The following is a 13,337-nucleotide window of genomic DNA, read 5'->3' as shown; positions in this document are numbered from 1 at the left end:
GCTTTCACCACCTTTTAATGGTCTAGCTAATCATTGAAAGGATGCCACTCAGTAGAGCCAATCTGAAAAGACCAGAAGATTATTCTCTCTCCTCCCAGTCCTGTTTTACAGGACTCTTTCAAAACACTAACTGAGGGACGCCTGGGTGGCTCAGTTGGTTAAGTGGCTGCCTTCGGCTCAGGTCATGATCCCAGCATCCTGGGATTGAGTCCCACATCGGGCTCCTTGCTCGGCAGGGAGCCTGCTTCTCCCTCTGCCTCTGCCTGCCATTCTGTCTGCCTGTGCTCGCTCGCTCTCTCTCCCTCTATCCCTGACAAATAAATAAATAAAATCTTAAAAAAAAAAAAAACAACACTAACTGAACACAAGCTAAAGGAGCACAGATTTCAAAGACAACATGTGAGAATGTAAAGACAGCAAAAACAATTTAGAAAAATCACTAAACCAACAGCAACAGCCCACAGCAAGCAACAAAAATAAACTGAGAAGGGGGATAATATAGTTTTTGGAGTTACCACATTATAATAAGTTATTATTATATATAAGTTATTATATATATTATATATTATTAATACATTATTATATAATATTAATATTTTATATATTTATATATAATATATTATATTAATATATTTATTATATAATTTATTATTGTATAAGTTACCACATTATAATATTGAAAGTATTTAGTTTTCAACAAAATGTGTGTAACATGTGAAGAAACAATATGGCCTAGTCATTGTAGAAATTAATAGATGATGTCTCTGTGGAAGCACAGACATTGGACTTGCTAGAAAAAACCTTCAACTCAACTGTCTTAAATATGCTGAAGTAGCTAAAAAATGAAGAAGAGGAAGAATGATGTGTGAGAAGAGATTTATCAAAAAAGAGATAGAAATTATAATAGGGAGGGGTGGCTCAGTCATTAAGCGTCTGCCTTCAGCTCAGGTCATGATCCCAGGGTCCTGAGATCAAGCCCCACATCAGGCTCCCTGCTTAGCAGGGAACCTGCTTCTTCCTCTTCCTCTGCTGTTCCCCATTGCTCATGCTCTCTCCCCTCACCACCCCACCCTGGCCCCGGCAAATAAATAAATAAAATCTTTTTAAGAAAAAAGAAAACAAAATTATAAAGGAGAATCAAAAAGAGCTGAAAAATATAATAACCAAAACATTGGAAGCTTTCAATAGTAGGGTTGAGCAGGCAAAAGAAAGAATCACAGAACTGGAAGGTAAGTCAATTGAAATCATCCAGTATGAGGAACAGAAGAAGAGGATGAAGAAGGAGGAGAAGGGGAAGAAGGATTAGAAGGAGAAAAAGGAGGAGGAAGAAGAGGAGGGGGAGGGGAAGAACAAAGGGAAGGGAAAGAAGGAAAAGAAGAAGGAAAAAAAAAATGAACAGAGGCTAAGAGACCAGATACCATCAAGTGAACCAAATAGAGGTAATGAAAGTCCTAGAAGAGGAGAAAGAAAAGAGCAGAAAGAATATTTGAAAAAATAATGGCCAAAACCTTCCCAAATTTGATTAAAGCTACAAATCTATAGATCCAAGAAGTTTAACAAATTCCAAGAAGGGTAAACAAAGAGATTCACAATGAGACACATTATAATCAACTTGTCAAAAACTAGAGAAAAATCTTGAGAACAGCAAGAGAGGAATGATTTGTCATGCATAAGGCATCCTAAAAATGAATAGTCTTCAGAAACCACAGAAGCCAGAAAAGAATGGGATGACATTTTTAAGTGATGAAAGAAAAGCAATTTCTCAGCCAAGAATCCTATATCCAGCAAAACTGTCTTTTGAAAAACAAATGAGAAATTAAGATGTTCTAAGGTAACCAAAAGCTCAGGGAGTTCTGCAGGGTGCAATGAAAAGACATTAGACAGCAACTCGAAACCTTAGAAAGAAATAAAGGAATCTGGTAAAGGTAACTACACAGGTAAATATAAAATTCAGTATTATTCTATTTTTGGTTTGCAACACTTCTTTTTATTCCCTATGTGATTTAAAGATAAATACATAAAATACTAATTATAAATCTATGTTAATGGACATACAATGTATAAAGATGTCACTTTTGACAATATGTCATAAAGTAGGGCAGGGATGGAGTTGTATAGGAACAAAGATTTTACATGCTATTGAAATTAACTTGGTATCAATCCAAACTAGATTGTTAAAAATTAAAGATGCCAACTATAATCTCCATGGTAACTATCTTTAAAATATATACAAAAGAGAATGAGAAGAAAATCAATATGGCAGATCACAAAATAAACTCCAAAAAGGCAGTAATCAAAGAACAACAATAAAAAACATTTTGGAATAGGCAAAATTATAAAGACAGTAAAAATAAACAGTGGTTGGGGTGCCTGGGTGGCTCAGTGGGTTAAAGCCTCTGCCTTCAGCTCAGGTCATGATCCCAGGGTCGTGGGATCGAGCCCCGCATCAGGCTCTCTGCTCAGCGGGGAGCCTGCTTCCCCTCTCTCTCTCTGCCTGCCTCTCTGTCTACTTGTGATTTCTGTCTCAAATAAATAAATAAAATCTTAAAAAATAAATAAATAAATAAATAAACAGTGGTTGCCAGGGATGGTGGAGGAGGGAGGGAAGAATGAGCAGGAGGGGTATAGGGGATTTTTGGGACTGTAAAATGTTTTTGTGTGGTACTGTGCTAGTGGATACATTTTATTATACATTTGTCAAAACCCGTGGAATATTCAACACAAAGTTTGAACTCTGATGTAAATCATGGACTTGGGTTGATAATGATGTGTGTTAATGTTGGTTTATTGATTATAACAAATACATCATACTGGTGTATGGAATGTTGACGTTGAGGACCAGGGGAATGTGGGTAAAGGGGAATGTGGAGAAGAAAAATCTCAAATCAATAACCTCACTCTACACATGAAGAACTTGAACCAAAGAGCAAAATAAACCTTAAACTAGCAGCGAGAAGGAAGTAAGAAAGATTACAACAGAGATTAATGAAATAGAGATAGAAAATCAGTAGAATTGGGGCACCTGGGTGGCGCAGTGGGTTAAAGCCTCTGTCTTCAGCTCAGGACATGGTCTCAGGGTCCTGGGATTAAGCCCTGCATCAGGGTCTCTGCTCAGCAGGGAGCCTGCTTCCTCCATCTTTCTCTGCCTGCCTCTCTGCTTACTTGTGATCTCTCTCTGTCAAATAAATAAATAAAATCTTTATAAAAAAGAGAAGAAAAGAAAAGCAGTAGAATCAACAAAATCAAAAGTTAGTTCTTTAAAAGGATCAATGGAATTGACAAACCTTTAGCTAAACTAAGAAAAAAAAAAAAAAAAGAGAGAGAGAGAGAAAGCAAATAACTAAAACCAGAAATGAAAAGGAAGACATTACTACTGGCCTTATAGAAATAAAAGGGGTTATAACAGAATACTATGAACAATTGTGTGCCAACAAATTAAATATCTTAGATGAAATGGCAAAATGTTTTAGAAAAGCACAAATTACCAAAACTGACTCAACAACAAATAGAAATCTGAGTAGACCTATAATGAATAAAAAGATTGAATGAATATCAAAAGCCTCCCAACAAAGAAAAGCCCAGGACCACAAGGTTTCAAGGATGCATTCTGCAAAAACAGTTAAAGAAAAATGAATACCTATACCTCTCAAAATCGTCTTTAAAAAAATAATAATAAAAGCGGAGGGAATACCTCTAATGGTATTCTGAACCCAGTTCCACCATGGTGGCTGGAGTAGTTCTCCCACAACACCAAGCAATTTTTAGACACCAGCTGGGTGCCTACAATTCAACTCAATTTTGCCACTACTTAGAGCTAACACCAGATTCCATAGGTAAAATGCTCAGTCCCTCAAGACTGCCTTCCAACTCACAATGCCAATCACAAGCCCAGGTTGGTAGGTACCAGTAGCTGACCAACTGGCTATAAATTAGAGGTTCCCAAGAACCATTGCTTCAGTTCAATTAATTGGCTGGAGTGGCTCACAAAACTCAGGAATCCCATTTACTTACTAGATAACTGGTTTATTATAAAGGATATTAAAGGAATTAAAGAATAAGAGTCAACAGTCAGATGTAGAGATACATAGGACAAAGTATGGAAAAAGAATATTGTAAGGGCCTATTTAGCCAGAGCGACTCCATCTTGGTTCAAAGCCATTTTGTTGTTTGTGCAGTAAAACTTAAACTGACCCTGCCCACCCCCACCCCCACCCCGAGAAACTTACTTAGAAGCAAGTCTGGGAAACCAGTAAAATATGGTCGGCTTGTTCCTAATAACAGAGACCAGAATACAAGGCCAGGTCAGCCAGTTGCTGATAACAGAGCCCAGAATACAAGGACGAGTCAAGCCAGGTGAAAACATCCAATCAGTAAAGCGCACATACTATCTCCCTAACCACCAAAGAATGTAAACCCAGCCTTTTGGGCGCCAAACTTGAATGCCAATTCTGACCAGAGTAATAGGTTAGTTCAAACAGCTACTATAGGGTAAATTGTAATTCAATTAGCCACCTGCGTGTGGCTTAACATTACTATACAATGTTACAATCTCCTTGGCCATCTATGTGTGGCCAGGATTTTGCTCTATAAAAGTTAGTCTGTGGGGCTGGGAGGGGCTGCTCTCTTCGGAGGTGGCCCTGGCCGGTCAGCTTGACTTCTAATGCTTGGTGTAAAATAGAGCTTTGCATAACTTTGACCTTGTCTCAGTCTCGTTCCCCTGGCCGATCAGTCTAACTTCTAATACTTGTCATAAAATAAAGCTTTAAATAACTTTCACCTTGTCTCAGTCTTGTCCCTTTGATAACGGACCCTAACAGATATGAAGATTCCATGCCCTCTCCAGGCACAACTCTCCCCAAATCTCCACATATTTACCAACCTGGACACTCTCCAAACCCTGTCCTCTTGGTTTTTATGAAGGCTTTATGACATAGGCATAATTGATTAAACCATTAGCCTTTGGTGATTGAACTCAATATCCAACCTTTTCCCTTCTCTGGAGGAAGGGAGTTAGTGAGGCAGAAAGTGCCAACTCTCTCATCACATAGTTGGTTCCCCTAGAAACCAGCCTCTATCCTTCAGCGCTTTCCAAAAGTCACCTTATTAACATAAATCCAGTTGTGGAAAGGGACTTATGCATTTCACCTTTATGGCTCTGAAATGATTTCAGGAACTGAGGAACGGGGATCAAATATAACAAAAGATGTTCCCACTGCTCTTATGATTCCAGAAATTTCAAGAATTTGGAGACATGTGAGTCAGGAACTTCAAATGAAAACCAAATATATATGAGAGATATATTTTGGTCATCTGAGTGACCAAATACATATTCTTGTGAATTAGACTATCACAATCTCAGGATGCCTGGGTGGCTCAGTCAGTTAAGCAACTGCCTTCAGCTTGTGTCATGATCCCAGGGTCCTGGGATCGAGTCCTGCATCAGACTCCTTGCTCAGCAGGGAGCCCGCTTCTCCCTCTGCCTCTGCCTGCCACTCTGCCTGCTTGTACTCTCAATCTCTCTCTGACAAATAAATAAATAAAATCTTAAAAAAAAAACACGAATATCACAATCTCTAACACATTCTGTGTTGTCAGTATAACCTAGATGCCAAAGGAAAAAAAGACACCAAAGAAAACCACAATCAACACCCCTTATGAATATGGATAAAAATCCTCAGCAAAATACTAGCAAACTGAATCCAAAAAATTAAAAGAATTATATGTAATAACAAAGGGACATTTATTCTTGAAATAAAAGAATGATTCAAAAAGAAAATCAATACACATTAAACATAATATGCATATATATACATATTATTATACATAAAAATACAATATTCATAAAGGGAAAAATAGTCATCTTAATTGATGCAGAAAAGGTATTTGACAAGACTTAGTTTTTTGAAAGGATTAATAAAATTTCTAAATCCATAATATGATTGATTAAGGAAAAACAAAAGAAAACTCTAAATATCAAATCAAAATTTTAAAAAAAGGGGACATCACCACATGTCTCAGACATCAAAATAGAAGATCACAAAACACTAAGAACAACCTTTTCCCAGTAAATGGCCCAGCTGTGATGAAATGGAAAACTTCCTTGGAAAACACAACCTGATAAAACAGTTACAACAAGAAATAGAACACCAGTATAATTTTGTGCCTGTAACAAAATCTAATTAAGATTTTAGGTAAGAGCCTTTACACAAAGAAAGTTCTAGGCACATAGGACTTCCCCGGTGAGTCTATCAAATATTTAAGGACGAAATAACACTAGTTTATACGAACTCATTTTATGATGCCTATATAACTTCCACACCAAGGCCAGACAAGGATATCATAAGAAAGGAAAATTATAGACCACTATTTTTCATAAATTAAGTGCAAAAATTCTCAAGAAAACATTAGCAAGTCAAATTCAGCAATATCAAAAATTAAAAGTGAAGGATAATGTATCATGACTAAATGAAGCTTTCACAAGAAAAGATTTTCAACAATATCATCTTAATAAATGCAAAAACTTGACAACATTCAACATCCATTTAAGATGAAAGAAAGGGGCACCTGGGTAGCTCAGTTGGTTAAGCACCTGACTTCAGCTTAGGTCATGATCCTGGGGTCTTGGGTTAGAGCCTCCCATTGGGGCTCCCAGCTCACAAAGGAACCTACTTCTGCCTCTCCTTCTGTGCCTCCCAAACTTGTGTTCTTTCTTTCTCTCTCTCTCTCTCTCTCTCTCTCTCAAATAAATAAAATCTTTTTTAAAAAGATGAAAGAAAACAAATATACCTCTAAGTAAACTAGGGTTAAAGGAAACCTTTCATAATTAAATAAACAGTATCTATGAAAACTCTGCCACCAACACCATATATAATCAGTAAGTATTGAATAGTTTCTCCCTAAGACAGGTGCAAGGCAAGAAAATTCTTTCCTTCACTTTTATCCTACATTGTAATGATGATTTTAGCCACTTACATAAGATAAGAAAGATTAGGAAGAAGTAAAACTATTTTCATTGGCATACAACACAACTGTTTATGTAGCAGAATCTCAAAACAATCTTACCAATAAGTAAATTTAGCTGGAAACAAAGTCAGAAGTTTAAAAACTGACATAGGACTATCATCAGGGTCAAAGTCATAGAGGTCATCTAGAATTCTGCCACACACACACACACACACACACACACACACACACACACACACACAAGAAAAAGAGAAAGGACAAAAGACTTTGACAGATCTTTACAAAGGATGATATACTAAGGGTCAACCATAACATGAAAATGTTCTCGTCATTGCTCATCAAGGATGACAAATTGAAACCACAGTCAGATTGCACAGCATATCCTATAGGATGACTAAAATTAAAAACTCAGGAAGGGGTCAGTTAAAAAAAACAAAAACAAACTCTGGTAGTATTCCCTTATTTGTTTTTCATGTAGTGAGCTTTTTGATTTGCTGAATCTTACCATTCTGTTTTTTATTTTATTAATTTTTTTTAAAATATTATTTATTTATTTATTTATTTGACAGAGATTGATCACAAGTAGACAGAGAGGCAGGCAGAGAGAGAGAGGAAGGGAAGCAGGCTCCCCGCCGAGCAGAGAGCCCGATGCGGGACTCGATCCCAGGACCCTGAATTCATGACCTGAGCCGAAGGCAGCGGCTTAACCCACTGAGCCACCCAGGCGCCCTATTTTATTAATTTTTGCCCTATCTTTATTATTAGTATCTTTCTTCTTTTGGAAGGATTTATTTGCTGTCCTTTTTCTAACTTCTTTATATGAATGTGGGCTTCCTATGAAAAGGGTGATTTTCAGCCTTTCCTTTTCTTGTTTATGTATTTAAGACTCCAAATTTTTCTGTAATCATAACTTTAACTATATCCTCCAAGGTTCAAAATGTCGTATTTTTTGATATTTTAATTTTGAAATGATTTAAAAATTATAGAGGTGTTGTAAGAAAAGTACAAAGGAAGCCCGCAGAAGTACTTCATTACCCCAGAATACTTAAGCACATATTCCCTATAAGCAAGAACATTCTCCTACATAACCATAGGGCAGCCTTCAAAATCAGGAAATTAATATTGATTCATTACTCTATTCAACCAAGAGATCCCACTTGAAGTTTGCTAATTTACCCCATAATGTTCTTTATCACAGAGGGATCTAATCCAGGGTCACAAGCTGAACACTGTTGTTTCAGTTTCTTTCAAGCTGATGTTTCCAGCTTTCTTTGACTTTCATGACTTTGAAACTTAAAAATTACAGGCAAGTTATTTTACAAAATGTGCATTACTGTGGGGTTTTAGTATATTTTCCAGTGATTAGATATAGGTCATTCAATGTTGGCATTAGTATCTCAAAATGTTTTTCTTTAATTTTATTTTATCATATGGCACATGATTTCAATTTATCCCATTACTAATAGGGTTTACTTAGATTACTTATTTAAAGTGGTATCTTCAGAGCTTCTTCACTGTTACTTTCTTCCCCTTTGCACTTAATATATAAAAATGATGCAAATAATCCTACTTCTCATCAAATGTTCAATTTGTTTCATGTGGTGAGTATAATCTGTTATACTGTTACTGATTTTTAGTGGGATGGCTGGAGCGGAAGTGCGTATGGGCTGGGGTGGTCCTAGGACTCTTGGTGCAGAGGGTTCTCTGATGGGACAGCTGGAGCTGAAGTGGGGGCAAGCCAAGTGGTCCTAGCATGCTCAGTTCAGGGTCACTCTGATAAGGTGTCTGGAACTGAGACGGGGCACAGACTAGGGTGTACTGTGGTGCTCTGTGCAGGGGGTGCTAATGGGGTGGCTGGAGCTGAGGCAGGGGGCACGCTGGGGGTTCCTTGGGATGTTTTGCATAGGGAATACCCTGGTGGGGCTGCTGGGGCCAAACAGGAATGAGGCAGGAAGTCCTAGAGCACTCCACTAGGGGCGCCCTAACAAGCCATCTGGAGACAAAGTGGGTCAGGCCTGGAGTGTTTTGGGGTGGTTTGCACCTGCGCCACCTTGCCTTGATGGCTGGAGCTGTAATGAGTATTGACTAGGAGTGTCCCAGTGTGTACCATCTTGGGGCTGCCTTAATGGGGTGGTTAGAGCTGGCGTGGGCTAGGGGACCAAGGCTCACTGAGACAAGAAGACTCACTCTGGTGCCCAGAGCCTGCTCCTTTCTGCTCTGTCCGTGGAGAGGAAATGTTAAACGTGGTGTTCACCAGCCCCTCTGGTCCATAGAGTTCCAGCAGCTCCCCTACCATTTGGCAGAGTTCTAGAGCTGCATCTCTTATATTCTAGTTGCTCTTTGAACCATGGCTTTTTCTCTGTGCCTCAGGGTAGATGAATCTGGTACTGGTCCCTCAGTACTGTCCCTCCCCGCTGCAGTTCCAGAGGAAGCGTTTGGGGTGGGGGTAGGGGGCTCCCTGCCTTACCGTGTTTCCATCTCTTCTGATGTTCTCTGCATGATCTCTCTATCTTTTGTTGTGCAGAAGCCATTCAGTCAGCCCTCAGTTCTTCTTCAGGTGGAATTGCTCTGTAAATAGATGTAGAAGGGGCATGTGTATGGAGAAGGTGAGTTCAGGGTCTCTCTATGTCACCATCTTGGACCAGAAGCCTCAAATGCTTTATTTTGATCTCAGCTTCAATCTTTATAGAGGTTTCCAATTAACTTTTACTCCTATGGCTGTAGCCTTTCAGCCCTTTCATACCAACTCTGAGACCCCCTTGTCCTCGATAAGCCGTGAATTCTAATTTTTATCTCTCTAGCCCTATTAGACTGGCTATAATTCTTCTCAACTCAGCTTGTCCACAGCTTTTGATTAGGCAAATGACTTAGGGAGAAAAGTAGTGTTGAATGTTCTGTCTACCATCCTGAGATTCTCTTCTTTCTAGAAGTTTGGCTTATTAAGACCTAGCTACTTTGTTAATTCTCCAAACATTTATTGTGTTGTGTTTGTTTACCTTTTTGGTTTTAGTGAGAAGGTTGGTTTGAAATAAGGTCGTTAACCATTAGGATAAGTGAACAATCAGATTATCTGGTTTTGTAGTGAATTACTTTTATTTTTTTAAGATTTTGTTTTTAAGTTATCTGCACAGCTAACATGGGTCTTGAACTTAACAATCCTGAGATCAAGAGTCACATACTCTACTGACTGAGCCAGTCAATAGAGTGCCCTTTGAAGTGAATTACTTTATTTATTCATTTATTTCTTCATTCATTCATTCATTTATTCGTTACATGGGGCTTGAATTCACAACCCTGATATCAACACCTGAGCTGAGATCAAAAGTAGGATGCTTAACTGAGTCACCCAGATGCCCCAGGAGTGAATTACTTTAAATCAGAGGTTGGTGAGTTTTTCTGCAAAGGGTTGGATAAAAAAATCATAGACTTTGAGGGTTGCATGGTCTCTGTCACTCAACTCTGTTACATAATGCAAAAGCAGCTATATACAATACTTAAACTTATGAGCATGGCTATGTTCCAGTAAAACCTTAACTTAGAAAAACAGGTGGCAGAGTGTAGTTTGCCTATCCTTGCTTTAGATAGAGAACGAATGTAGCTTTTAAAGAGTTGGGTGGAACTAGTGAAGAAAAACTTTATTTCCACAGCCATTAATATTATTTTAAAAAAATATTAGACTCCAGAGTAGAATCTTGAGCTCTGTGGGGTGATATAAAAGAATTAAAGGTCATAATTCCTGATCTAGTTCAGGACCTTATTAAAAGAAGTAGACTTTCTATGAACAAAAACTTATACAAAACAAGTGTACTGATTAATCTAATACAGACCCAAGATATAAGGACTTAATGGTTGCTAGAGCAGTTCAAGAGATTGGGAAGGCCTCCACATTCTTAGTGCTTAGTACCTTTTTTCCCCTTCTTTTGAAATAATTTAATTTAATTTTGTTTTTTATTATTAACATATAACGTATTACTTGTTTCAGGGGTATAGGTCTGTGATTCGTTGGTCTTACACAATACGTACCACTCACCATAACACAAACCCACCCCAACGTCCATCACCTAGATGCCCCATCCTTTCCACCCCCTTCCACTCCAACACTGTCAGTTTGTTTTCTGAGATTAAGAGTCTCTTAGTTTATCTCACCCTCTGGTTTTGTCTTGTTTCATTTTTTCCTCTCTTCCCCTATGATCCTCTGCCTTATTTCTCAAACTCCACATATCAGCAAGATCATATAATTGTCTTTCTCTGTTTGACTCATTTCACTTAGCATAATACCCTTTAGTTCCATCCACATTGTTGCAAATGGCAAGATTTCACATTTTTGATGGCTGCTCTGATCTTTATTATTTCTCTTCTCCTGCTGGGTTTAGGCTTTATTTGCTCTTCTTTCTCCAGGTTCTTTAGGTGTAGAGTTAGGCTGTATATTTGAGACCTTCCTTGTTTCTTGAGAAAGGCTTGTATTGCTATATATTTTCCTCTTAGGACTGCTTTTGCTGCATCCCATATATTTTGAACATTTGTGTTTTCGTTTTCATTTGTTTCCATGAATTTTTAAAATTCTTTAATTTCCTGGTTGACACATTTATTCTTTACTAGGATGCTCCTTTAGACTCAACGTATTTGAGTTCTTTCCACCTTTCCTGTTGTTATTGAGTTCGAGTTCCAAAGCATTGTGGTCTGAAAATATGCAGGGAATGATTCCAATTTTTAGTACCAGTTGAGACCTGATTTATGACCCGGATGTGATCTATTCTGGATAATGTTCCGTATGCACTAGAGAAGAATGTGTATTCTATTGTTTGGGGATGGAATGTTCTGAATATATCTGTGATGTCCATCTGGTCCAGTGTGTCCAGTGTGTTGATCTTTTGCTTGGATGATCTGTCCATTTCAGTGAAGGAGATATTAAAGTTCCCTACTACTATTGTATTGTTCATGTGTTTCTTTGATTTTTTTAAATTAATTGGTTTGTATACTTGGCTGCTCCCATGTTAGAAGCATAGATATTTTAAATTGTTAGATCTTCTTCTTGGATAGTGTTCTTCCTCATCTCTTTTTATAATCTTTGGTTTAAAACCTAATTTCTCTGATATAAGGGTTGTCACCCTAGCTTTCTTTTGATGTCCCTTAGCATGGTAAGTGGTTTTCCACCCCCTCACTTTAAATCTGGTGGTTTCTTTGGGTCTAAAATGAGTTTTTTAAAGACTTTTATTTATTTGATGGAAAGAGAGATCACAAGTAGGCAGAGAGGCAGACTGAGAGAGAGAGAGAAGCAGGCTCCCTGCTAAGCAGAGAGCCCGACGCAGGGTTCGATCCCAGGACCCTGAGACCATGACCTGAGCTGAAGGCAGAGGCTTTAACCCACTGAGCCACCCACGTGCCCCAGGGTCTAAAATGAGTTTTTTTGCAGACAGCATATCAATGGATCTTGTTTTTTTTTAATCCATTCTGATAACCTATGTCTTTTCATTGGGGCATTTATCCCATTTCCATTCAGGGTAACTATTGAAAGATGTGACTTTAGTGCCATTATATTACCTGTAAGGTGACTGTTACTGTATACTGTCTCTGTTCCTTTCTAGTCTGTTACTTTTAGGCTCTCTCTTTGCTTAGCTAACCCTTTCAATATTTCCTGTAAGGCCTGTTTGGTGTTTGGAAATTCTTTTAGTTTTTGTCTGTCCTGGAAGCTTTTTATCCTCCTCTTATTTTCAATGACAGCCTAGCTGAATATAGTATTCTTGGCTGCATACTTTTCTCATTTGGTGCTCTGAATATATCATGCCAGTCCTTTCTGGCCTGCCAGGTCTCTGTAGATAGGTCTGCTGCCAATCTAACGTTTCTACCTTTGTAGGCTACAGACCTCTTGTGCTGAGCTGCTTTCAGGATTTTCTCTTTGTCTCTAAGACTTGATTTACTATTAGATGATGGGGTGTGGACCTATTCTTATTGATTTTGAGGGGGGGTTCTCTGTGCCTCCTGGATTTTGATTCCTGTTTCTTCCCCCACATTGTAGAAGTTCTCCACTATAATTTGCTCCAATATACCTTCTGCCCCTCTTTCTCTTTCTTCTTCTTCCAGGATCGTAATTATTCTAATATTGTTTCATCTTATGGTCTCACTTATCTCTCAAATTCTCCCCTCGTCATCTAGTAGCTGTTTATCTTTTGCTCAGCTTCTTTATTCTCCATCATTTAGTCTTCTATATCAGTAATTCTCTCTTCTGCCTCATTTATCCTAGCAGTTAGAACCTACTTTTTGATTGCACCACATTAATAGCCTTTCTGATTTTGACTTGGTTAGATTTTACTTCTCCAGAAAGGAATTCTCTAGTGTCTTCTATACTTTTTTCAAGATGAGCTCATATCTTTATA

General features: G+C 38.2%; 2 protein-coding genes across 3 annotated transcripts in view; one reads left to right on the top strand and one right to left on the bottom strand.

Annotated features, from left to right (window-relative positions):
- LCP1 (lymphocyte cytosolic protein 1) overlaps positions 1 to 9,527 on the bottom strand; it is a 110,168-nt gene extending 100,641 nt beyond the window's left edge. The window contains exon 1 of the mRNA XM_082700623.1: positions 9,431 to 9,527. Coding sequence (XP_082556749.1) covers positions 9,431 to 9,494 — 64 coding nt within the window. The 5' untranslated portion in view covers positions 9,495 to 9,527. The remainder of the gene's footprint in view (positions 1 to 9,430) is intronic.
- LRRC63 (leucine rich repeat containing 63) overlaps positions 1 to 13,337 on the top strand; it is a 42,079-nt gene that overhangs the window by 15,146 nt on the left and 13,596 nt on the right. The gene's annotated exons all lie outside the window — the stretch shown is intronic.

Source organism: Mustela nivalis (assembly GCF_964662115.1).
Source record: "Mustela nivalis genome assembly, chromosome: 15".
NCBI lineage: Eukaryota > Metazoa > Chordata > Mammalia > Carnivora > Mustelidae > Mustela > Mustela nivalis.
The sequence above is the reverse complement of the archived record's forward strand: the minus strand, read 5'-3'. Positions and strand labels throughout refer to the sequence as shown.